The sequence below is a fragment of the Trichoplusia ni genome, chromosome 20, assembly GCF_003590095.1.
Source record: "Trichoplusia ni isolate ovarian cell line Hi5 chromosome 20, tn1, whole genome shotgun sequence".
Taxonomy (NCBI): Eukaryota; Metazoa; Arthropoda; class Insecta; order Lepidoptera; family Noctuidae; genus Trichoplusia; species Trichoplusia ni.
In genome coordinates, this window is record NC_039497.1 from 6,506,662 (window position 1) to 6,533,141 (window position 26,480).

The 26,480-nt window shown below is 34.6% G+C and overlaps 1 protein-coding gene across 3 annotated transcripts in view; it reads left to right on the forward strand.

Annotated features, from left to right (window-relative positions):
• LOC113503848 (disheveled-associated activator of morphogenesis 1) overlaps nucleotides 1-26,480 on the forward strand; it is a 117,634-nt gene that overhangs the window by 56,551 nt on the left and 34,603 nt on the right. For all 3 annotated transcript variants that reach the window (XM_026885957.1, XM_026885955.1, XM_026885956.1), the window contains one exon: nucleotides 15,053-15,211. In XM_026885957.1, coding sequence (XP_026741758.1) covers nucleotides 15,164-15,211 — 48 coding nt within the window. In that variant the 5' untranslated portion in view covers nucleotides 15,053-15,163. The remainder of the gene's footprint in view (nucleotides 1-15,052; nucleotides 15,212-26,480) is intronic.

The following is a 26,480-nucleotide window of genomic DNA, read 5'->3' on the forward strand; positions in this document are numbered from 1 at the left end:
GTAAAATTCGTTTAATGGATTCAAAATTAAATGATTTTAAATCTAACGTATATTTTCACAAAACTTGTCCTAATACTTCCAAAGAAAGTTTCAAACTCATCTCCGTACCGGGGTGAACAGAGAATGTGAAAGTGACATTCAAAAATTGCATACATCTCACTCAGAAACCAGTAGTCACCCAATGATTTTCTATGTCGGAATGTGGCCGATAACAAAGACGGACTACTCATATATTATGTTACATTCTTAAGTGAGATTTATGACCACTGACCATACCTTATTTGTTTCGTTTTTTCCGCGTACATTCGCGACAAAACGTTTCTTGAATCATATAAAACAAAGCGAATTCCACAATCGCAAACTGGTCTGTGACTTCTGTGAGTCCACATATAAAGGCGCGATTTTATGATCGCTTTACTTCAATAAAACGCTACTAGTTTATTTACATATTTAATTGATAAATATTAACCTACTAATATTATGTTTGTGAAAGTTTTACAATCACTGTGTAATGGATGTTTTATAGCGCTTTCCCTGTGTCCATATTCTATCCTGTATGTTATTGACACACTTTGTCGTATTGTCATCGACTTGCATCGCCTATGCAAGCTATAAATTTTGATTGAATGTATAGAGAGCTACAAACATCATAAAATATGACAGTAACATTTTTTTGCGTAAAATTAAAGACCTTTATTTTTAAGATCTAGTTCGTTCTCAATTACGGAAATAAATAAAGTAATTATTTTTTAGGTTGCTATGACTTTATTGTCTTTGGAGTTGGCGGTGAGAAACAAGCTGTTTAATTAATTAATCTTATTTTGACTAAAGCACACATATCTTAGTTTCACCGTAGGACAGAGCAATATAGTGTAATATGGTTTTGAATTGTAATTCTCAAACCGCCTTTTACTTATAACAACATCGAATTACACTCATTAGTAGTTTCAGAGAACCAATTCACATACATTTGTATGTGCAACGAACATGACTACCCAAAAATGTTCTCCCATTGTCACACGAAGTCCATTTCGTAAACGGTTTCCTCCACATTGTGACAGCAACATATCGCAACTGCGTGCTTGCTCGCTACAATAACTAATTAATTTGCACCGTGATTAGTCGGTGCAGTGTGCAATTACAAAACGTGTTGCACAGTTTTGTGGTAATGCGTTCGTTGTGCCACCGGATTACGACCAGAGAGGTTACCATCACGGCTTAGGATTAGATTATTCATGGCGTTAAATAGAGATGCCGCTCTACTCTAAGTAATTCACCGTCTCGCTTCAGCGACTACCGTAATATTACGTTCAGAGTTTTCGGTAGCCCAGTGCACAGATCAGATTATGTGAGATGATCATTGCACATGTAGTGTTTTGAGTTATGCAATAAAGTAAGGTAACATGTTCTATTGTATTAGGATTACAGTTCTGGTGTACAATGTCGTTATGACTGTTGCACAGTGACATATAATTTTGTGTTGCTTCTAAACATAAATCAAAAGAACTTGTTTTTTTAATGTCAATGTATGTTAGGTCAAGTATATATTTATTCTAATGTCAATTTCATATTTCCTGGGTTACAGTATTTCTGGTATTTGGTGATCAGTGTTCAAAAGTTTGTTATTAGGAAAGAATTTTTATCCAGTGAGACATGTATTGCTGGTCCGGTATTGATATTCGGTATTACAGATTCTTACAGTCTTAATTAGGTATGCCGTTTCTGCACAATTCATAATAATATGTTGACTGTTGACATTACTGATTTATCTCAATCCAATAAATTACTAATGCTTTGTTATTGCTGTGCATCAACCATTGTTTCACTCACTTTATCGGCAATAGAAATAACACAATACTTATGAATTTAGTAAACAATGCCTGCTTTGAATATTTACGCTTAACTATACTAATATTTAGAAGAATGCATTAAACAATTTTATTTTATTATTTTTCTGTAATAATTCATTTGTATATTTGTTTTAGTGAATTTTAAGTAAAGTTGTCTAAGATTTTAATTGAGACAACATTATGTCATTACTTTATGATTAATTGGTCTCTTAATCCCAAAATAGCCAAAAACTTTGTATTAAAATATTAATTTAGTTGTAGGCGGCTAACGAGACATAGTATTTATGTTTTGGTTTAATTTGAAATCTCACGATTATACTATAATTTAAATTCAGTTTTGCCCACGGTTTATCTTAAGATATCTATTTTAATATTATAAAGATGTAAATGTTTGTGACGTGGTACGGGATAATCTTAGGATCTATTGAAACGATTTTGGAAAATTTAAAAGCTTCGTTTTAAGTGCTATAAGCCGAAAAAGTGCAGCTAGATAACTATCGTATAGTAAAATTATTTTGTTTCTAAATCGTAACTATTTATTAACATACTATCTACATGTTTCGTTTAGTATTCTATCGATTGCTTTGCATTGATCTAGAACTTATATTATATTGATAGCTGTAGGTGTAGCTATGTTGTTGATTTCATACATTTTGTGTAAACAATACCTGTGGATTCCAGGGCGTCTGCCACAGGCCCCGTCTCGGAATACTTGGCAATGATACAGAACTTCAAGTTCCCTTCAAGTGAAGTAAAGCTAATTTATGTTGTCTTCACACAGGACTGATCGGTAGCTGTCTAGATTTTAAAGTAGGGACTCTTACTTGCAATGTAATAAGGTTTATTTTACCAGTGAATACTGTAGTTTATATTTGCTACATAGAATAAATATCCCATAAGGAATATTGCATGAATTTGATGCTAGCTAGTATAATACACAGCCGTAAAATGCGGTATTGCTAAATAAAGTAAACAAAACAAATAACATTTATGAGTTTATGATGTTGACAGGGATCATCTCAAAAACTGCCGAACCGATTTTGAAAACTGAATAGAAAATTCACCAATAAAAGGCGAATTGGGCACGCCTCATTTGGTTACAAATAAATCATTATTTTCTTCAAGAAATTAATTATAACATAATCTCTGCTTTGCTCTAGTTTGGGTCTCGTATTTCTGCCACACTATAATTGCTTGAATTATTAATATCCAATAGCCTCAGGCTTTAAATCAATATTGTCCTTTGCAAACAAAATACCATTTTCTTGCATGCCACAGTGATTGATTGCAAATATTCCAAACCTTTTGTATATTTGACACGCGTGTGAAGGCTATTGCAATTTGTCAATTAATTAGCCGATTTGCTATGAGGTCAGCCGATGTTTGGACACTTAGTTATATCAATAAAATGTGTTTATTTTATATTATTTGAATGACATGTAGGTGTGTCTAGGCCTAGACAAAAGGAGACCTTAAAAATAAATAATGTGATTATGCTTTTGAACATATTAAATAAATAATTTGAGTAGGTATGCTACTGAAGATATAAATGTAAAATGGTGTGTTTTTTTATATGATAAAAGATATTTGCTATTAGAGTTACATAGCACATTTTAATGTAAACCTTAATTAGTATACTTTTGCTGTAACATGGACATTTTCGACGTAACTGAGTAAGCGGAAAATAAACACTGTTTTTGCTTTTATCGTTCGATAGTTTATCAGTAAACAGATGCAAATAGGTTAATATTGTGCAGGTTAGCGATAAGAAACAGCCTTAAATTCTAAGTATTGTAACACAACTCTTTTAAAAACATGCGTATACTAAGCTATTTACAACCTGTATGTTAATCTTGTGGAAGTCAAGGAAGTATGGGAGCAGTATAATAAAAACGTCATGATAATTATCAGCCTATATATCCCATTGCTCAGTTAAATTGCAAGACATCTCCTTCGCACTATTAGAACACCTATCTAAATTCTTTTATTGGTTAGGTATTTCAAAAAAGGTAAAAAATCTTTCTGTATCTTTTTATTTAAACACAAATTCATTTTAAGTGCAATATGTGATTCCGAGGTAATCTTTATTGTAGGTTTTAAATTTGGTTTCTTGGTCGTGTTTTACCTTAGAACTTGGTTTTAAGATAAAAACAAACACCAAGATTGTTTGCCTTTATTTACACCTTAACCAAATGTAGTATAGGTACGATTTTAGTTTGTTTTTATTACATTTTGAGTACGGGCAAAGGGTCAAATTATTTACTGCTGAAATAAAAGCTAAGCAGAACGCTAAAAGTAAAACGGCATATGTCAGGCTCACAATTGATTTTCTCGCAAGATTTTCTTTAGGTTCTGATTAAAAGTACAAGCACTCAATAGATGAGTTCAGACTTACCATTCAGCTTTCAAACATAAAATGCAATACGTTTTGTCCTGTTTCTTTTGTAGGCAAATTGGTCAAACATGGTGATCGAAGTCTACACTTTACTGCCGATGTTTATTTTGCGGTCAAGACTTAACCTTGCTGTTTAAGCTTCGAAAGTTATAATAAATCTAATATTGCATTTGTTCGAATGATTTGTGGCTAAACGTTTGGTTAAGAAGGCATTTGTTTCTTGTCAATAGACGCTTTTAGTGGAATAGTAAACGTTTGTTAATGTATGAGGCGTAAGTTGTGTTGTGTGTCGGTTTGCGGTGGTAGAAGTAGAATTGAAAACGCTTCTTGTGATTTTAATTTTAATGAATATTTTGTTTTGTTGTGATTTTTATTTTTGTAGATTTTCCGCTGTTCTTCGAATTTATCAATTTCGTTTTTTTTATAAACTACCCACGCACTAATGCATTTAAATCTTGTGTCGCGGTTGGTTTCACAATGATTCAAATGTCTCACACCTCAAGTCAAGTATTCGTGGATATCACTGTTTACTAATATCAATGGGTACCAAAACAATTATAAACGGCTACTAAATAAAAGAAAAACAACTTTCCCCCAAAAGTCCGAAATTCCTAACTAAATAGCCTGATTGAAGCGCATTCAAATGTCTTTAGCATGTCATTGTTCGATAGTTCCAGAATGAGTCATGTAATACAAACGGTCCATTGATTGACAGCTTATACTCATTGTAGATATCAAATCTCTAATCCTTAATGCCTGCGTCTATACAAGAAATGTACTTGTCAAATCAATCAAAATGTTTCGAACAAAAAGACTAATCATCAGACATATATCAATGTACTGGTTTAATATTAATTATGTAATCAAACGAGGTCAGCACTAGTTAGTGATGTAACCGAGATGTATCGATGTTAGATCCGGCTGCTGGTTCCGATCTATACACACGTAACGATACAGCACTACTCTATTAGATGGGCGTGTTCTAACTCGACAACCGATCCGTTGTATTGATATCGATATTTAACAGTCGATTTGTCGAATTTATTAGTTTTCCCAGTTTATACGATTAGTTGGCGATTTGATTCTATTATTTATTTCAACTACGATTGGGTAATATTTTATGTAAGTTAAAAGTTATTTTGATTGGTGTAGCAATTATTTTGTGTCCTAGTTTTGTTGCGAAATAAATTAATGTAATCTCTTGTAAAGTAGAATTTTGATAATTTGAAGCTTTTGAATTATTCTATCAGTTTATTCGGCTTGGAATTCGATTTTGTTAAGCAAATGATTCTGTATTTTACATGTATCAATATTCTGTAAATAGTTTAAATACATTTTAATTTACATTTATTTAAATATAGTTTAAAGAGACCTTACTGCCAAAGGCTTGTAAGCCAAATTGGCACATCAAGTTATTCAAGACCCATTTCATTTGTTTTATGTCTTTACCATCCTTGCTGCTGTAAAATTATCTTTGCCAAGCAGAAAATGCTTTTGCATTTCGTCTTTCGATAGAGCACTATTAGTTTATAGCGGATAATATTATTTATTATTGAATTTTTCATGTTTCATGTATCGAAAGCATTTGACTCAAGAGATACTCAATTTCGTTCACTAAACGCTTTGACTGGTTCCCCTTTTAATTTATATTCATTGTTCATACTCACTTAAATGAAACAAAACTATTCTCTTCAGCTCTTGTTACATTTAAAATACATTAACATACAAATTGTTCAATAGTGCAGTTTTATTATCGTTGTGTGTACGAGACTTCGAGTCTGTCTGTCCGTCGCATGAATTATTCAGGCCTGCTGTGGCATCGTTTGCAGTAAGTGCTCAATAAGGGCAAGTCGATATCTCGTAGAATTCACAAGTTATTACCTGTTTACTTTTTGTATGACTGCACTATTTGGATCACGGAACTTGTGGGTTCTCACACGTTTTTTTAAAACGTATTTTCAAAGATTTGAGCTTTTGATTAGACATAAAATAAAGTCATTTTCTTTCACAGCTTAGTCATTATTGTTTCTCTGCATTTGTTTTGTTCATTATTTAGAAGCTGCGTAGTTACTTGCATTAAAGCTGGTTTAAATGAGCTTGACAAAAATTAAACAGTTGCCGTTCATTGCGTTAATGATAAAGTACTTATAATACCAATGTAATTCAATTCACACACACAAGCCGTAAATAAAAAACGTCCGGCTTCACAGCCTTATACTCTAAGTTTGTTTAATAAGAACTATCACTCACTGACGCGTAAACGAAAATAAGCGAAAGCTTCAATTAACTTACATAATGACATAATACTTATAATAAGGAAACAACTATGTTACCTAGTCCAATTACACTGATGTAATGTAAAATCGAGTAAGTGATCATAACGTGTGACGTGTTGGTAACAATTATGTGTGTCTTGTAAATACTTGGTTTTACTAGTAAATCTTTAGGCCATTTACACACGGTACTCTATACAACCGCGGTTGGATTTGAAGCCGATATAACGTCGCATTGGCCTGATGCTCTGCGATATTTCCGAAAGGGTGATATATAATTTTATTTTTACATTTTTATTGATAATTGCATGGTGAAGAAGTATACTTTGGACATTTCAATGTACATATATTTTTTGCATATTAAAGTCGGATGGGATCGGAGGGAATTTTGATTTTTTAATTGGTCTTTTATAATGGTGCATTTAAGATTTTTACAAACTTTCAGCTTTATCAGAATTTCCGAAACCTTAACCGCGGTTAAGCGGTTAAAAATTAATATTAACCGCGGTTAAGCGATGCTCTCACGTTTACCAAAACCGCCTATCAAGACTGTTTGCGGTGCAGTGTACTAATCGCCTTATTGCGTGGTTATAAACAAAGAACTGTTAAATATTATCCAGCTGTTAATTGTTAATCTGAAGTATTCGTAGCGTCACGCACGACAGATTTGTAAAGACTGTACATTGCTTATTACACGCAATTGTAATTTGTTGCTTAGTTCTATTTTACTGATTGGTTTAAGTTTAATACTAAAATGCGTATTAGCATGGGTTGAAGAAAATCAATCTTCAGGCGGGAAATTTTATGTTTAGGAAACTGATTTTAAGACAAATCGATTTTCCAATTAGAGAAGAAAAGACAATTGTATGGACTTGTAGTATTAAGATACACGTGCTCCTGGAGTGCACGGGGGTCGCGAAATGCCAGGCAGCGATCCTCGGTTCACCGAGCTCCGTCACAGAAGCCTGCGAACGTCCCATTAGACTTCTGAGAGGAGGGACTTGGGATGGCTGGACTGACAGCCTCTCAAAGCCACCCGACGCACAATGGGCCGACTTGGAGCCTACGTGCGGAAAAAGGAGCCCATCACTATCACCAGTACAAAACAATGTATAATAATAAAAATATACAACTTTATTGTACATAAAAAAAATATTAGCATACACGCAATCAAGTATGAAAGCAGAACTGACCATATAATATACGCGCCATTATTTGTAACTGTCTCAGTGCAATGCACTTTATTTCATTACAGAAAATAATTTCAGTTTACTTAAAACAATATTATGCTTAAATAATATTTTAATCATTAAACATTTGTCAGTTTTGTCTTTCCGGTCACGTATCAAAAGATAACAGCAATTGAACCTTAGTGTAACGTGACCTTTGTCTTGAAGAGGTCGTAAATCTATCGCCCCACCTTAACTTCAGATTCCCATGCTAAGCCAAATGCCTACGCTAATTACAACTAAACAACGTTACTTAAATTGACCAGGTGGTCTACCACACCACCTACTCTTAAACTAACATTATTGTGGAAGGGAGAAGTCGATCTAAGCCGTGTATCGCTCTGTCCCGTTTTCACATCTCCAGGTAGAGACATCCTGACCACTCAAATGTCCCCAATTACTTCAAAACCAATTTACATAAGCTTCACTCATACACCAATTACATACGTCGTTTGATTAATGATTCACCAAATCGATAAGAAGGCATTAAAACTGTTTTTGTAACAAGTTAAATCTTCATTAATATGCTATATGCTAATCATGGCTTCAAGGTTATTCAGAGATCTTAATTTAATCGATATTGCTTGTATTGGTATTTCGAGTTCGAGTAAATTTGCACGAATATACATCGTAGCTAAAGTTGCACCAGTAATCATCATATCAGAATCTTATTTTTTTATTTTATTATTAAGTTGTTTACACGCAAAACAGTAAAAAATATACTGCTGGTAATTACTACGCTACTTACGGCATTATGTAAAAGAAGGCTGTGTCCAGCAATCTGGAATGTCATAAGAGGTTTAATATGACGAGTTCCATTTTAAGGAACAGAAAAAATTGGAGGCCTTACCCAGTAGTGGGTAAATCTACGCTGGTCACGGTAGATAGAAGGTTTTTACTTAAAGACAATTCCAATTAAGCAGCATATTGTAAATAAGCTATACAAGTCAAAACTATCAGATACGTCATACACCTACAAACAACGAATGTTTCAAGAGAAATGTGTCAAACGCTTTCAAATCCACAAGAAATTTAACACAGAAGAAATTAAAAGCAAACTTAGTATCTGCATTATTTGTATGTGAAAAAGTTTCCGCTATATCTCATAGAGAAACAAAAGAAATAGGGTAACAGACAAACGAGAATGCTATCTAGAAATCTTTTGAAAGAGGTTTTCGACAAAATAGTTTAGATATAATATTTCAAGTGTAAAAACGAAAGTGAAAGAATTCGCGTAACTGTGACCATGGCAGACTATTGTTATGAACTTGTAAGGAGGTTAGCACTTTATTTACTATACTTTTTTCCAATGAAGAGAACCGGGAAAGGAACGAGGAAATTCTCAACTCAAGGACTGTACTAGATTTACTAATCTGAACTCTTACAATCCTCCATCATTCTTTAATCAAACATTTCTTCACATATGCCTGTTAAAAGCTGTTGTCAGGTTTCCAAAAACGGTTTTTCTAATATCACCTATCCTTTTCATCTTTTTAGATTACTTTTTCTGTTTCCTGACCTAATTAATTAAATAAGTATAACAAGTTGAAGCCTACATTATCCCAATGCCAACGAAGTTTCTCTCTTTTCTTCCATTTTTTTCTATTGGGATCAAATGTGTTTTAAATAAGACTCGGTTTATCGCTCCTTCTTCGTCTAGGCCTACCACGTGTACACTAATATGGCTTAATTGACGTGTTCACAACGCACCACTTTCCACCCAAAACATCCTGTAAGTGTGATCACCAAAACTTTAGTCAACAAATTCACTTTCTCCACATCCTATCGGTCACCCATGCAGCCATGGTCCGTGCCGCCCATACTAATGGTACCCTGACACACTACCCGATGAAAGTCCACGTTCGTTACACTTTTGTTCAGGCCCATTGTTTTTGTGTTCAAATCACATTTTTGTTTTAGTGTCTCCTTGTTTTGTTTTTTACTGTTCTTAGTGCCTTTCGACACGTCTTTGTTTATGTACTGTAGTGGAATGAGGTTGTTTGTTGCTGTGTTATTTTTTTAGCTGCTTTAGTAGGTGTTTGTTTCTAAAATGCTTTTGTTTGTATTCAGCCTTAATTTTGTTTGCTGCTTATGGCTTGTTTACGAGTAGTTGGGAATTTAGCTTACGTTTCTCGTCTATTTACTTGACTCTACTGAACTTTGTAAATATCCATAATATTTTCTAAAGTTGAATATCCTATCAATCTATGAGAAAAATGTTCATGTGATTTCGGTATCTCAATTACCTTGCCTTTAATTACCAGACAACTGTGTGACTAATCAATCACGCATATTCACAACCGTTATACAAACCAAACGGCACGCATTTCACAGAAACAGCTGAACATCGTTGTTTATCTCCCTCTATGATCAATTCGCAACATTTCAGTAAATGCCGAACTTAAAGTTCAGCGGAACAATGGCGGCGCTGTTGAAACGTTACGATATCAGCCTTAATGATGGGTGTGCATGAATTACTAACAGATATTACTGTCCTTGAGTAAAATGAATCTTCTAAAAAAATATGTCTCAGTACGGATTGCATGCCAAGCACTTTAGACATATCATACATCGCTAATTTTGATGTAGTCACTTTAATTTCGATTCTTTCAAGTTTAGCATCTTTAACGCAAAGGCATTTCACTTATAAACAGAAACTATTTCGCAGATAGTTTAATTAGCAGTAAGCAATCGTATTACGCGTAAGTTACCTGTTAGCTTGTTACCTACTGGATGACAAGATGGCGTTTTGTGAAATAATACTTACAATTTACTCAAATAAGAGAGACTTATAGGTATCGAACACACAGGATCTCACGCACTGCCAGTCGACGTAGTGACCTATACTTATCAGCTATCCACGCATTCAAGATTAAGCCTTTCGATATTGAAAAGCTTTATCAGTAAGTTATTTAACGTTGTATTGATTCGTGGAAGCCGTAAATAAGGTTCTAACTCAATGCAGCCTTAGTTCTGATATCTAATTTATTTCTGATCTGAATTGTTTGGAAAATAAGGCTGCATTTACTTATCTCTCTCTCATTTATTATTTGTTTTATTAATTTTAAAATGATAATAAATTAATTTACTACTGTAAAGTGGTTTAGTTTCCACGCACTCAATTTCATTGATATGCTGATGTAAATAGGATGCTCTAAAGTTTTATATTGTCAAGAATTGGTAATCCAGAAACTTCGATAACGAAATGAAACCTATAGATCACTTTCTCCTGACCTTATCCCAAATTACTTCGATCATCACAACATTTTCCATACGTCTCCATCAACCGTCTTCAACGCTATATACACGTCCTCCTTGGCAATACAGTTCTTCGCACAATCAACCAATCATGCTTCTAGTCTACCTGTTTTCAAGAATTATAAAAAAAATGTATGTCTCATAAAATCCTAACTAATATTATAAATGCAAAAGTAAATCTGTCTGCTATGCTTTCACGTCTAAACCACTGAATTGATTTTAATGAATTTGGTACAGAGATAGAGTTCACCTGGAGAAAGAACATAGGATAGTTTTTATCCCGGACTTTTAAAGAGTTCTCTTGGAAACGCGACATAACCGACCTCGACGCGGGCGAAGCCGCGGGCCAAAAGCTAGACTTACATAAAATGCAAACACGATAGTTACTGATTCTCTGATCATGCGTAGTTTTTAATCTGATCGGATCATTGTCCCGGCGATGCCATTGTACCTTTTTATATCATCATTTAATATTATATACGCTTGCAGTAAGACACGCAATCTTTTACGGCTTAGAAATAACTTCTTAATTAATAATTTCGTATGTAATGTCATTAGTTAAGCTAACGAAGATATTGGTAGTATTTAATAGGAGGTTAGGAACTGCCGTTTAATTTAACGTAGCAAGAATACGGTAACGTACGGTTATATTAATTACGTAGTTACAAGGATCATGCAAGGTTTGGACTGGCCTGTTGGTCTAGTAGTTAGTGGCCGTGACTGTTATACCGGAGGTCTTGGGTTCGTTTCCCACCCAGGACATGTTTGTTTGATGAGCATGTCCATTTGTTCTGTGTTTGGGTGTAATTTATCCATATTTTGTATGTATTTAGAAATATTTACCTATGGTTCATGAGCTTTGCTTAGGTTGGAAATAGATGGCGTTGTCTGTAAGGAGAATAACAAAGATACCTTTATCTAAACCCAAGTAAATGCTCATAACCAATAATACATTGTAATACTTTCCACTAATATTATTGTACCAGTTGCCACACACCCTAATCACATCAAATAAATTGAAATAAACAGACATTACTATAAAATGAAGTGTCGCAATTTGTATCACGGAAAAGACCTTAAAATGTCGACTGAATGCAATTTCTTTAGACATTGTATAGATCGTAATATGAGTCATTACTAACGTTCAAATGTGAGTTTACATGTTTTACTTTAATAGGAATTGTGCAAAACATTTGCTTTATGAGTAAATTTCAATAATGTTCGTTAATTTTATAACTTTTTGTCTAGTCTATTTAACGATTGCTTTGGTTTTTAGTGTGATTTCTTTAAGTGATACGTACGTATGTAAGCACCTTGTGGAAATCTGGATCCTAAATAGTAGTCGTGAATCTCAAAACCCACAAATGAACAAGTGTGATGAATACGGGTACAGCCGTTTGCTCAGCTGTGGGAGATTAACAAGCTAGTGTTATTATCAAGCTTCCGTGACCAAAGGGTAAAAACTGAGCCATATTTCTCTAAGGCTTCGCTTTCTGTCCGTAACCTCAGTCTCCAGTAATCTATTCGCCGGGCTCATTGTTTTACTGATTATGAAAATTATGTTTTTCTTAACTTAATTTCATTACTGATATGCTAGGGAGTCTTTAACTAATGGCATTTTATATACTTTAATGGAGACTCCAGCTATTTTGAACCAAATTGATGTGAAAATAAACTAATATAGTACATAGTATATAAGTGAAAGTAAACTAAAGTAAACTATATGCTATATAGTATGGCGCCTAATATTTATGACTAATTGGTCGCTTTAACCTTCGACATTATTTGCTAAGAAAAACCGGTCCACTGAGATTAGATGGATCTTTTATATTTTAAATGGCTATACATCAAACCCGAAACCCTTAACATGTCGATGTGTCAAATAGACCTTGTCATATTGTATCAATGAGTGATTATTTGACAGGCCTTTAAGTTTATATGACTTATTACGATATTGATTTATAAGACTTTGTTTTTATAACTAACTTAATGTCGTCCAATGCCCGTGACATTTTAGCCTCTATTGTTAATTTAGACTATTGAAATTGCATTCATAATATAATATTTTTATTTGTTTTCGTCTCGAGTTAAATTGTGAATGGGCAATTAAAACCTGCACCTTTAAAAGGTTTAAAGATGAATAGTGATCGGTTTACGCAACACATTAGGTAGGTATGTGTTAAGTTTAACTGCTGACTAAGGTACCCAAATTGAATTAATGTGGCGGTTAATTATCCGAAAGGGCTATTTATTTTGGTGACTTGACAAGTTAATGAATAGGTTGAAAATTTGTTTATCGTAATTAATGAAGACCGAAAACTTTTAGGAGGAAATGAAGTTTTCTGTTAAAGTGGTTATGGTTTCAAATTAATAATCACAAAAACAGCTGATTCTGAATAAATAATATAACTTAATAGAATCCATTAAATAGTTTTGGTCATTTTGTACAACACAGACATGTCGGTAAAGTTTATTCAGAAACTTTAGCAGTTAAAGTGAACTGTCGAGCGATGTGCACAAAACTGACCGAGTTTCGTTTGTTCTGTGTACAAACTGCAAACTAAATACAATTGAGAGAAAAAGCTTTTTGTTGCACAAACAACAACTTTATGTTTAAAAAACTGAATAATTTAAATGGTATCTAATTCTATTACGATAGGTGTGTTACATACAAATTAAAATTGCCAGTGTAAGTCATCATCATTGGAGCAAGTTCAGTATGAACATAATAACGACACTACACACAATTTATCGTGACTATAACGCCGACAAGCAAGCGTAACATAGAGCCCCATCAGGAAAACCAATCCTAACAGCCTACGTAAGTTATCAACATGAATATTTATATCACTCATAATGGCAACCGTTTGAACCAGTTTCTACTTTTTAACATAAGAATTCCCATTCACCATTACCGAGATATTTCCTATTCCGATCGCTTACGTCACATCTGCCGGAAGAAAGCCGTCTCTGATAAGCGTTTTCGCTTTTCCATCTTGTATGTTGCATTGCCGAGCAAAATTATTGGTTAACTAAATCTTTTTGTAATTAAAATGGTCGTAAAACTTTTTCGATGTTTCGTTATTAAGATTATGACAGAGCTATGTAGATATTTTCATATTTTTATGTGTGTATGAAATATCTCTAGATCTTAATGTCTAATGAAATGAATATTATTGCGTTATATTTTTATCTGTGTCTAGTAAAATTAATTGCTGAATTTCAATTTTATTATTCGAATAGCACGACTACATTACAGCTATCTAAGACTTTATAATGCGCTTGTGATTTATTCGAATTTAAAACAAGATGTCTAAATAATGTTTATTTGGGCCATTAAATGCATCTAATAATTATAGCCGATGAGATTTAGAGCGGTATCCCGACCGAGGTCACTAAATTCGCAAATGTCAATAAAAGTATCTGAAATCTTAATATGATGCTCAAATTGCGAGCTTAAGCAATCTATCTAATATTACTACTAAATTACCTATGAAACCATTTCAACGAGTACATGTAATTCCGAATATGATCGCAGTTTTGCAATTTTTTACCCTAAATTAAAAAAGATGCACTAAGAATTGGCTCAGATTGCTAGGATGTTATAATTGTTAAATAAATAATCACGTGTTACATCTTTCTTGTCCGCCATTGTACGGTTCACTCTCGCTGTCAGATTCCCGCTCAACTCGAGTGATACCGTTATTACGTGTGAAGCCGAGATGGTTGCGTGTGCGCAGCTCTACGTACGTCTGCGTCTGTCCGCGGCCTTGACTGACATGATATTAAACATTTAGATTTTGCATGCGTTCTGTTGTGATTATCCGTAAATATTTGTTATTGATTTGAGATGTTTATACTGTATTTGGATTTTGGTATTTTTGGTTTGACTGATTGTTCCAGTCAACTGTGAATCTAGTCAATAAAATATATTTTGAAGAACCCTGCATTTTTTTTTAATAGCTACTCTTGCTAATACTTACCCGATGTTGAACTGGAATGACTTTATCACACATGATACTAACGTTATTATTTATTTGTCCCCAGGGCCTACCATCGTGGTCGCGCGGGCTGGAGGTGGCGGAGGCAGCGCGCGCGCGCCTCGTGCGCTGGGCGTGCGGCGAGCCGCCGGCCGAGCCCGACCCGCCCCGCAAGAAGATGCCGCACGCGCTCCGCCGCCGGTGGCCGCTGTGCCCTTGTTTACAGGTAATCTATTATGTACAGCTACTGAACTTTACAATAGCTGCTATCATTATATTACGGTTCTTTGAGATGCTAAGAGGAGAGTCTAATGAGGGAGTTTAAAAATTGCGCTCTGGAAACTCTGGATGATTGTATAGTTGAAAAAAAAAAAACAGCCAAGTGATAAAACGATCTGATTTGTCAACTCCCAAGTTAAGTGCACCAATCAAATTCATGGGTAATGTTTCGTAGGCACTTACGAAGCTTGTGCTTGCTAATCAATTAGTCAATTTATTTAGGGCTAACATCCATATAGTTATGGGAACTCAAGCTTGAGGATATACAGCATCTCACAAACAGTTTGATGAAATTCCCACCCATATGGCGGAAACGGAAAGCTTTAAGCTTAAAAAGCTGTAAAGAATAAAAAAATATTGTTTCGAGCAATATGAAGTTTATTGAAGCGGAACAATTATTGTAATAGCTCCACCCATCTAAGTAAGAAATAAAATGACCATGATAAAAGTAATTGAACCAGAACTGTCACATTAAGTAAGTAGTTTGGAATGCGCGACCGGTCTCAAGCAGTCGACACTTCTAACTGAGTTACATGTCATTTGTTATAACTTGATTACATAGTAATATGCTAACTGAGAATAATGACATATCACGGCTTAATGGATGGGTCGAGATAACTGCCAAAAAGAGAGGTAGGAGATATTACCGATTTACGAATAAAGAATTATGACTGCATGGATAGCCAAGTGGTATAAGGAGCCACGCTGGACTATATGTGTCATGGGTTCAATCGGCTTAGGACAAGACTTGTTCTGAGTCTAGGAATCTTTATTGCATGTGACTTGAATGTTTGTGAAACCCCTTGCGACACAAGGTTAGATTACGAAGTGCAGCGATATACGAAAGACAAAGTTGGAAAGTAAAATGCCATCATCAATCAATCCTATGCTAAAAGCTTACCATATCATCAAATCACTATTATTCTTACGTTAGTGAACAAACAAACTAAAATACTATATCATTCAATGTTCTCATTAGTTGTTATCGAGCAGATCTAAGTGTCTAGCAGCTAATTGTACCGGAACGTATCAGCTGTATAACGATCCAGTAACGCGACACCCACGGTATCGAGTGACTGGGCTCCGATTCCGATTCGCTTGGCTTTCACTTGACAAAAATATGTAGGAATAACAGTAGAATCAAGGTTTACAGAAACTCCAACGAACTGATGGTAGACGGAATTGATTTGGGACGCATTCAATGTACTCCTTGATGGGAAGAGTTGGCTTAGTCCCATATTGGTTCTGTATAAACACATCACTACAAGGCCTAATAAAGAAGCGGTTTCTCGCTTCGGAAACGTATTAGGATGATTCTAGGAAAGAAAGCTAAGGACGTCCTCATCCTCACTAAATGATTGAAGTAACTAGTGTCTTAATGTTTTAATTCGTATGTGTTCTCTTAATAGTTATAACACTGTACGTGTTGGGCGAGAAGAAAAAAAACTATCTGCAGTACCTAATAAAAGTGTTTTACGACTATCCCGAGAATCGCCTATTGCAGATTTTGCTTCAGTGATATGTATTATGATTATCTAAGTACATTAAAACAAAGTTTCAGGGCACGCTTCTATGTTACCAAATCAGGGCGCTTATATCAAAATAGAACAAAAAGATACCACAAAACTAGTGGCCTTCAGACCTCTCGGTTTTACGGAATAAATGAACTGTGAAGTAAATCCCGTTGCTAGCTCTATAGGCTTAGTTCTATTGAACGAGCACCTTTGTTAATTCCCTTTTATAACTTAGCAAACTATTCTCAGTTTCATTTACTAGGAAACCGTTTCGTAATATCCATAGACCACCTGTTATAATAATGACTTATTTGCGCTGTCGAAAACAAAGGCATTCAATCGCTTTTGCACCAAACCTGTTTGCACCGACTGGTTTCAGACCTTGTGGTATTTCTTCACTTCCAAAGTAACTCGGGTTTTTAGAGGTTGAAGGTCAATCATAGACAACAAACAACAGGTTCGTCTATGACTCAGTGAAAGTCATGATCATAGTCTGAATTTCTCTTACTTTGTTCTCATATGCAGCTCTCAAATTATGGATGAATAATTTGTAAGGCGAGCATTTCAAAATCCTGAACTTTGAGTTCGGTTCACTTTGAAATCTTTCTTTACCAATCTATGAACGGGTCGCTAAATCCTTACATATTATAAAACAAAGTCCCCCGCCGCGTCTGTCTGTCTGTCTGTCTGTCTGTCTGTTCGCGATAAACTAGAAAAGTACTGAACGGATTTTTATGCGGTTTTCAACGATAGATAGAGAAATTCTTGAGGAAGGTTTTAGTGTATAATAAGTTTAGGTTTTGTGTAAACTGACGATATTACAGCGATATTAGTTAAACATGTCGGAAAAAATTAAGCCATTCGAGAGCTTTCATCGAGAACGCTGCCAAAACCTTTTGAGTTACAACAAAACAATGTATGGCAAGTTTGTACCTCTTTAATAGATCTACAAAAAAGTCCGCGGTGGTATATGTCTATCTTCCAAGGATAACCCACAATAATCATTTTTATGTGTTTTCTTAATACAGTAAACTTATGGGTTACTTACGAACCTCTTTTTAACAATACAGTATTAATCCTTATCCAAATAAATAAGTTAGATATATTATGCATGTAATATAGAACAAAATTGCCTTTTACACTACGCCAAAAATGTTAATAGGTAATGAGTTATCGTAATATTAAAATCTCCGCGCGAGAAATTAAAAATCGATGAAACGTAGCGAAGATATCGTTGGCATCTATATACTAATTGTACTATATATATACTAATTACTATGTATATACTATGTATGTACTATATATATACTAATTGTTTGTTTGATTGTTTGTTTGAAAGCGCTAATCTCAGAAACTACTTATTCAAATTGAAAAAATATTTTTGTGTTGAATATACCATTAATCGAGGGAGGTTTTAGGCTTTATGTATATCATCACGCTGCGACCAATAGGAGCGAAGAAAAAGTCATAACTTATATCTTCTAACCACGCAGACGAAGTCGCGGGCAACAGCTAGTTCTGTATAAGTTCAAGTTAGCAATAGCGACATAATTAACATTTGAATACGGCTTTAAGGCAATCCAAAGGCAATTGCCACACCCATTGAGTTATTAGCGGCGTCACCAGAAATGTATTCAGAAGGTCAGGTTTTAGAAGATGCACAATAGCCTCTTCACATAAACGGTCGCATAACTAAACTCGTTTGGACAGCAGCAACAAACATAACAGGATAACCACAAAAATATAAAACGTTCAGAGAGTTCAAGGTAAAGCTCACCTTCGACACAAAGGATATTTTTAAAGCAAATAAAAGGAACAGTTGTATTTATGACCAGATGAACTTTCATGAACATTTGCGAGTATTGTTATGAATCATGTATGACTATACTTGGGCAGAAATAATACTGAGCAATCTTTTTTTGGTATGAAACGGATACAAGAACTTAAAAAATCCAAGGATTCTGATTCTCGGTAAACCTTCTGTAAATATTTCATAGTGGCAACAGCATGAGTTGTATATAGAGAAATAAACACGTTTACACTTGCAATTTGTGTCAGTCCACTAGCATCGATGTATCGAGGTTGAATATCGTCGTTAAATAAATTGCGAGCATTTAACAACTGTTTGTTGTCTCCAATTAACTTTGTTGAAATTGAAACTGGGAAATTGAGTCGAGCAACGAACTGAACCACTTCCGATCCTACGAATATAATTAACGCGAAAGTTTTTAAGAATGAGGTAATAATGATAACGTTTTCCTGTTTTAGGCTGAAAACTGACGATCTTTTAGTGAAATAGATACTTATAGACGTGCTTTTTGTTACATATCATCTGCAAGAACAATTTATTCTACTTGAAGATAATAATCATTCAAAATACAGACAAATGACAATCCATATACACAGACTAACCCATCACTAAATAAACGAATGTTAATATTATTGTCTCGTCAAGCAATAAACGATTGTTTAAAAAGTTTATTTTCTATAGCTGCAGACTGAATGGCGTCTGGGCCTTTGCTAAGCTTTCCTCGGTAAAAGTTGACCCACTCACAATATGTTTAGCTTCAATACTTGTGTACTATGTTCACAGTTTAGAGATTTAAAATTTAAACAATAGTCAGAGCTTTCTGGAAGTCACAACAGAGTTTTAATGAAATCCCTCTTCCACGTTCCATAGAGGTTAAAACATATAAAAATGCCATCCCCGAAGAAAATGTCAGGGCCAGCGAAATTCTATTGCCTGAGTATTTCTAAACAGATGAAAAACCTAATAGAAGTACAGTTAGTTTGTAAGCTTGCTGTGTTATCACTTTAGATAACCGCTGTCCATTTAGCTGATAAAGTTGTCGCATCTTTAGTATCCAAGATTAAACTTAGGGTTGGCCTGTGCCCTAACAGTGATTTCTATTCCGTAGAAATTATTCAGGCTTCGTAGCCCGGGCGCGGTACACACACAATTGATATCCATAACTTAACTTTAAGAGGTTCTGTATTTGTTTATGCTAAACGCTTTGTTTGTTTACTCTGAAAGTTCGCAAACAGGTTTCAATGATCTCTTGTTTCGAGATCGGGAGCGATGGAGCTATTCGTTTCCATAATCTGATGGCTTTTGAAACCGCAGAAGCTTGTTCATCATATTTTCCTCCCATTGTTATGTAAACTTCGTAAAAGTGAAATTGTATTTCAACATCCTCTTGTTTAGGTATTAATACTATTAATGTATTCTAATTTTCTGTTATTTTGCCATCACAGGTGATAGGTCGGTCATTTAGATTTGTCGTAGTGAAATCCACGTTACCATTTCGCGTGTTTTCTAAGCATTAACATTCTTTAATCCGTGATATATTAACCGGTGAGTTTTCGAAATTTGCTATAGCATTATGTGTTTTATATCATGGTTATGCTGATACCATGATATAGTGGTTTTCGAAGAAAATTAATTAATATCACAACTTTAAGTTAATATCTGTTTTATTTATAAGCTGCTAGCAGTTATGAGTAAGTAGACAATTTATGTCCAGTATACTTTTTAATAGGAGCTATTTTATGATTGGAAATTATATGAATTAAATTAGATCATGGAGAAGGCGAATCATTGAGAACTTATAAGTATAAACGAATGAATGAATGTCAGACACGCATGATTTACGTATCTAAATTTATCTTTGTTGTTGTATATTACTCACGTTTAGTCAAATCGGGCACCCTTAAACTCCTATAAGAGTGAATTTTGGTATCTGTACTATATGGTATTACAATTTAAAATTCTTGCTATTCTAAGGAGGCCATTTCTCTCGGGATTTCCATTGAAACAAAACTGACTTTCACCAATATTGTTACAAGCATGTATGAAAGGGCTATTGATAGGTAAGGGTCAACCCTAAGCGAACGCTATTGAAAACCAGTTTACATTGGATTGGAAAGCCGCCGGGATGTCGGTCAGTCGGCACAAGCTGATGGACCGTCCACCGCACTTCTACAAGTGCACGAGTATTCTAGAAATCGACTTTAAGAGGTCGGAATAGAGGTTAGTTAATATAGATATTGGTAAAGCTTCGTGGTTGAGTGTACGATATCTGACGCACGTGCTTATGGTAAATTATCACATGTGTCGCATTGAAACGTATTATGATTGCATTACAGATTACCTATAGGAAAGATGATCAAGTGATTTTTATTACTGCTCTTAATAGCTTTCAGAGTAAAACAGTAGGCAAGTGTTTGACACAGATTATAATACGAAATGACTTTGCTTAATATCAGCGGATTCATTTTATGTTTATTGAAATTATAAATAAGTGAGCAATAGCATCTTTCTCATCAGATGAGAGAGATGCTATTGCTCCACAGTGGCACAGAAATGCATTAAAATGATATTATAAATGGAATTAGAATTTATGTTTTGCATATTAGAATTTATTTTTTATTGATGATTCAGTAAGCTCCTGTATTTCGATTTTAATAAGGCATGAATTGATAACATAGGTTTGCAAAACAAAGATCACGAACATACAATATCAAGATAACGAACATTTTGCCTTACCGACTGACAATAGAACATAAACAGCCTCCATTGTTCTCATGAATGAATCTTTTGATTGATGCGCCGAGTTTCTATTTAGGAGTCGCAAGTTCAAACGTCAGGTCAACAATAATCGTGTTAAATGATAAGGGTTCACGTCGAAATATAACAATAAGGCCACTTACTCCTTACAACTGATTTCAATATTATGTTACGAAAACATTTCACAATTGTAAGTTGATTATAGAGAAAGGTCAAGGGACAATATTATGGCTTTTTGAAACAGCTTTAATTGGTTCGTTTTGAATAAGGTCGAGTTCATGACTTATGTGATATTAATGGGTAATATATATTTAGTGAAGGCTATGCAAATACAGTTACAATTACTGCAATCGTTTTGCCAAAAGCTTTGTGCTTGGATTTATAGATCAATAATTTACTCTAACATTTGTAGATTAAGCAATGTTAAAGTGAGTGTATTGAAGTTTGAACTTAAAACTGTGTTTACTCATTTGGAACGAGCATTTCATTTGACGATTGGAGTGTCGTTAAGTACTGTAACGAAACGTCCATTTAGTAGTTAATACAATAAGAGCGAGACAATGCACTTCGATAAATACGGGAAGCAATTACGGGTGCAGGGCGGTCTTTAGTTATGATTGAGACACATTGCCTGGCGCCGGCCGCGCTCCTGCACTGTTCTCCTTTTCTCCAACACTTGTTTTGATGGCTACAAACCATTTACTGACATGAGTCCAGTGACCTAACAAATTAATCAATCAATGTCTTGGTGGGAACTAATGGTGCTGTCAAATAAACATGAACAAAACTAGATTCTTCAGCTTGAAGAGAAGGCAGTCCGTCGCGAAGATTCAAGTGAGTAAAATAAACAGTTTTAAAGTTTAGTTTTCTGAGAACGGAATAGTCAAAGATGGTTCACGTTAACATGTTCACACCCCTTTTGAAGTCTCGGCTCTCGTTTTAAACATATTTATTTATGCAAATGCATTTCTTTGGGACACGTAGAGCGGCTTTTTGAAAGAATGCCGTGTCGTTGGCATGTTTTCTATGGTAAATCATTAGAGTAAGTAGTTTTTCTATTTGAAGAAATATTTGTTATACTTAAACATTGTTTGGGCATAATAAGTAATTGTATTCTTAGCCTAAAGCATCACTTTCGGAACTTTAATGGGAAAAGTATTTAAATAATTGTTTAGAATATGCCTTTTAAAGCAAACATCATATAGATAAAGCATTGTAGTTCCATAGCCTCAACGTTCCATCATTACTTTCTATTATGGTTGTTTATTGCTCCCATAAGCTGCTAATTGGCTCATTACTACTTCGAACAATCAAATGCCGTCAACACAACATATATTATGCCGTCTTTATAACTTGAAGGTGTAGAGCAAATAGAATAGAAATAATGTATGAACTAACAACAAGTTTTCCTATATATTTATGTTTGCTGAATGTATTTTTAATAGAAAAATTATAATGGTCCTACTTTTTCATATATGTACATTAAGTCCGCCTTTGCACATTGCGAAAGCATGGGAGTTTGTTTGTATGTATGCGTGTGTTTGTTGCCTCTTCACGCTCAAACGACTGGGTCAATTTCGATGAAATTTGCTGTGGAGGTAGCCGAAAACTTGAAATAACAATGCGTGTCTGAGATACGGGCGGGTTCACCTGCCTGTATCTCAGTTGTATCTCAGATTTACCCGCGTGTACACGAGCAACAGCTAGTAAATAAATAAAGAACAGAAGTAGATATAGGTATTCGGAGTAAAGCCAAGTCTTTATCAATTTTGTATGTACATAAATGAAAGGAAAGAACTTATGATATTAAGTTTTGGCTGTCGTTGTCTCGTATACAAGAGAAATTTGGCACGTGCTTAGAAAATTGCCTAAAAGTGAAACCATTAAGGATACCGAAGTCCTTACAAGTCGTTCAAATTAATGGTACCTAATAATGGAACTACTTAAATATATTTGCAGTGGTGTAGTGAAGTCATCGACGAAAATATCCTCCTCGTTGCTTGTAGGGTGGCAGGGTTATCGCTTTTGTTATTTTTGATGGAGATATAAACGTACGAAAAAATGTTTTGCTAGTGACTCATGGTGACGTCACAAGGGGTTAATGTTCTTTACACGTTTCGTTTGTGAGAATCGGTTTTTATATTGTGTTTTTATGTGCGTACGAAGTTTTAAGTCCTTTAAAGGGGTAATATTCAGAATTTTTGTCGAATACAGGCAAATTTTCGTCTAGATATTTTAAGCATTCTTTTGTTTCATATTTTTTTTACATGCTATTACGTCTGTGCAATAATAGGTTAATCTTTTACTTATGTTATAAATGTAAAATAAAAAAAAAAAATCTTACACGATTTTTTTGATAATCTAATAATAATTAGATGCGGAAACGGGAAGAGGACACCAAGTTTTCTAGATTTATTGACAAAACTGGTCTGAGTTTAATTAACTAGAATAGTCGACTTACTATGGAAACAGATGACGCACGAAATTCGTCTTGATTAAAACGCATGTCAAACATTTAATATTTATTTAACTCATTAACGCACGGAAATACAATTTGTTTATTTATAAGCATTGTATACCTGTTTTCGAATTAAAACGCTTTCAAGGTCTTTTATTACTTAAAATATGCACGCCTTCTGCATTTCCTATATATTATTCTCAAGCTGAATTTCGTCAGAACATTTTAGCATATTTTAGCAATTAATGTGTATCTTAATATATTTCTAGAAGTGTTCAAGAGTTCTTTGAAGAAGTAAATCATGCTAAATAAGGCATCCTGTAATAAAAGCAAATTCCATTGCTACAGGTTTTCGTACTAGCATACTTTATATGGTTAGTACTTGTTGCATTTAATAATTGCAATCTAATTAAACCTATTTCGCGATAAGCCATCAGTCCCACTTAGCACCCCATTGGGAAGGTCCCCCTCCTAACCCTTTCACGGCAATTCACCCCTATTTTACTACGTTTGTTGTTTAGGGTCAGTAATTTGGTTACGTCCGGGAACCTTGACCCACCACGAATAAACAGTGAATTAAGAACAAGAGCGAACAGTAAATAGGTGTTGTTTGACATTTATGTGTAGGATAGAAACCGGTTAAGGGTTCCGTAAAACTAGGCTTAACTTAAACGAACAATATTCTCCTTGATTTAACATTGCTTGATAGATCTTATTTCATCAATAATGTTTGCTTTTCTAGTCAGCAATGGTCAACGAACAAATGCCGATATAACATCAACTTGTTTGTAGTTTACGACTTAATAGGAACGGTTTCTCCTATAATCACAACAGGATGTAAACTAATCGCATAATTCCTCGTTTGATTAATACTCTGTAATCTTTCCATTGTTCTCTTTTCAAATATTTTGCTATGCTGCTCATGACCTCATTATTTACCTCATGATAAGTCCTATTTACTTTTCCATCTGTTTGTACCTACTTGTGTACTGAGTACACAGTGTACTTTCTACTGCTGTTAATTAACGAAGGGAATACATAATTAATCTGTGTTTTAATACTGTCTGTTGAATTAAGATGTTGTTTGCATGTCATCTTCTTAATGATTGCACTTGGTTAGGGTCTCTAGAAGACTATCATGATAATCTTGACATAAAATTTCATAAATAAGATTTAAGAAATTAACCTTTTTGCATGCCCGTTTTGGTAAATAATAAATCTGCATACAAGTTTACAGAGATCGGCTATCAGGTTTTATACGAAGCTTGGGTGTTAAGAAATCTAAATAAGCCGCTTCGCTCCACCACGCTAAAGGCGTTATATCCCGTAATAACTGGGTGTGGGTGTTAAATCTCTGGTTTCCATAGCAATTCGCTTCTCTCTCTCCCAGTTTTACTTGTAGGAAACTAAAACCAAGCGAAAATAATCATTGTTATTTCAACTTCGTCGGCAATAACCAAGCTTGAACATTGAACATTTTTGTAGCTTGCATTTTTGCCAAAACATGCAACTTATAAGGTCACATTCTACAGAGCAATTCATTACTCAAAAAAAAAAATACTACCTCAACAGAAAAATATTTAAAGTAATTGTCGGAAATCAAATGTAATTAATATTGCTTTCACCGCGGCAACCCTATTCGTTATGTCAATGGGTTCGCGAGACATCGGCGACAGTTCGTAGAAATGCGTCGCAGGCGCCGCCGAAAGGTCACACTGACTCAGAAGCGCTTTTAGCGAGCTCGTGTATGAACGATACGATCTGTTTGAGGCACGGATGCGAACGATTGATATGCTTGTATGAATTGATGTTGTTTTCGGAGATTGAAGTGATATTTAATTTTTGTTGCGCAAAGGTTTTACGAATGCAACCGATGATACAGAGAAAAAATCAGTTTGAAAGGAATAATAAAAATAAAAACGATAAAGTTATACATAAACTACTAATAAACAAGTTGATGTATATATAAATGTATAAATACCAGCCTTTAAAAGCCTCACTGTTGAGACATACCCCTTCCCATACACTTAGGGTAGGTTAAACATATAAATGATTCCGTAAAATTTTCTGGTGCTGGAATACGCAAACAAGAAGTATATTTATTGGCCAGACTACATGCGTACGTTCATATACTCCATCTGTTTACTAGCCTGTGACAAGGCAATGTATTTTAATCTAAGTGATAGATGCCAATTGCCGTCGACCGCAGAGAAATTACAAAGGAATTTCACATTGACCCTTTACCTCTTGTAATAAAAATGAAAGTAGAAATCATTATTTCGTACGATCAGCTTAAATTCTGAACGATCGTCACTTGTTACTTTCCGCAATGCCAACTGTTAATCCTGCAAGATCACGGCTTTGGAAATGAAAGCAAGAGGTCAACTGAGGGTTTACCAATGTCTCAAAAAGTATGACTGTTGGTTATGCATGTTGTTAAAGCGAGACGAGTGGTTATCATACGGCGTAGAGCGCTATTTCTCTCCTACGGTAGTTTTGAAAGCTCAGGGCTCTGTCTGTTTGACATTCACATCGTAAAATAGCAATAAGTTTTCAAGATTTAATGCTTCAGTAAACTATAAACAAACGTATCACTTTCCTTCATATTAAAGTGATTGAAAAAGAGGTGTTATTTGATTGTGAGAGTTGTGCATTGCTGCTATAATTGTAGGTTTAA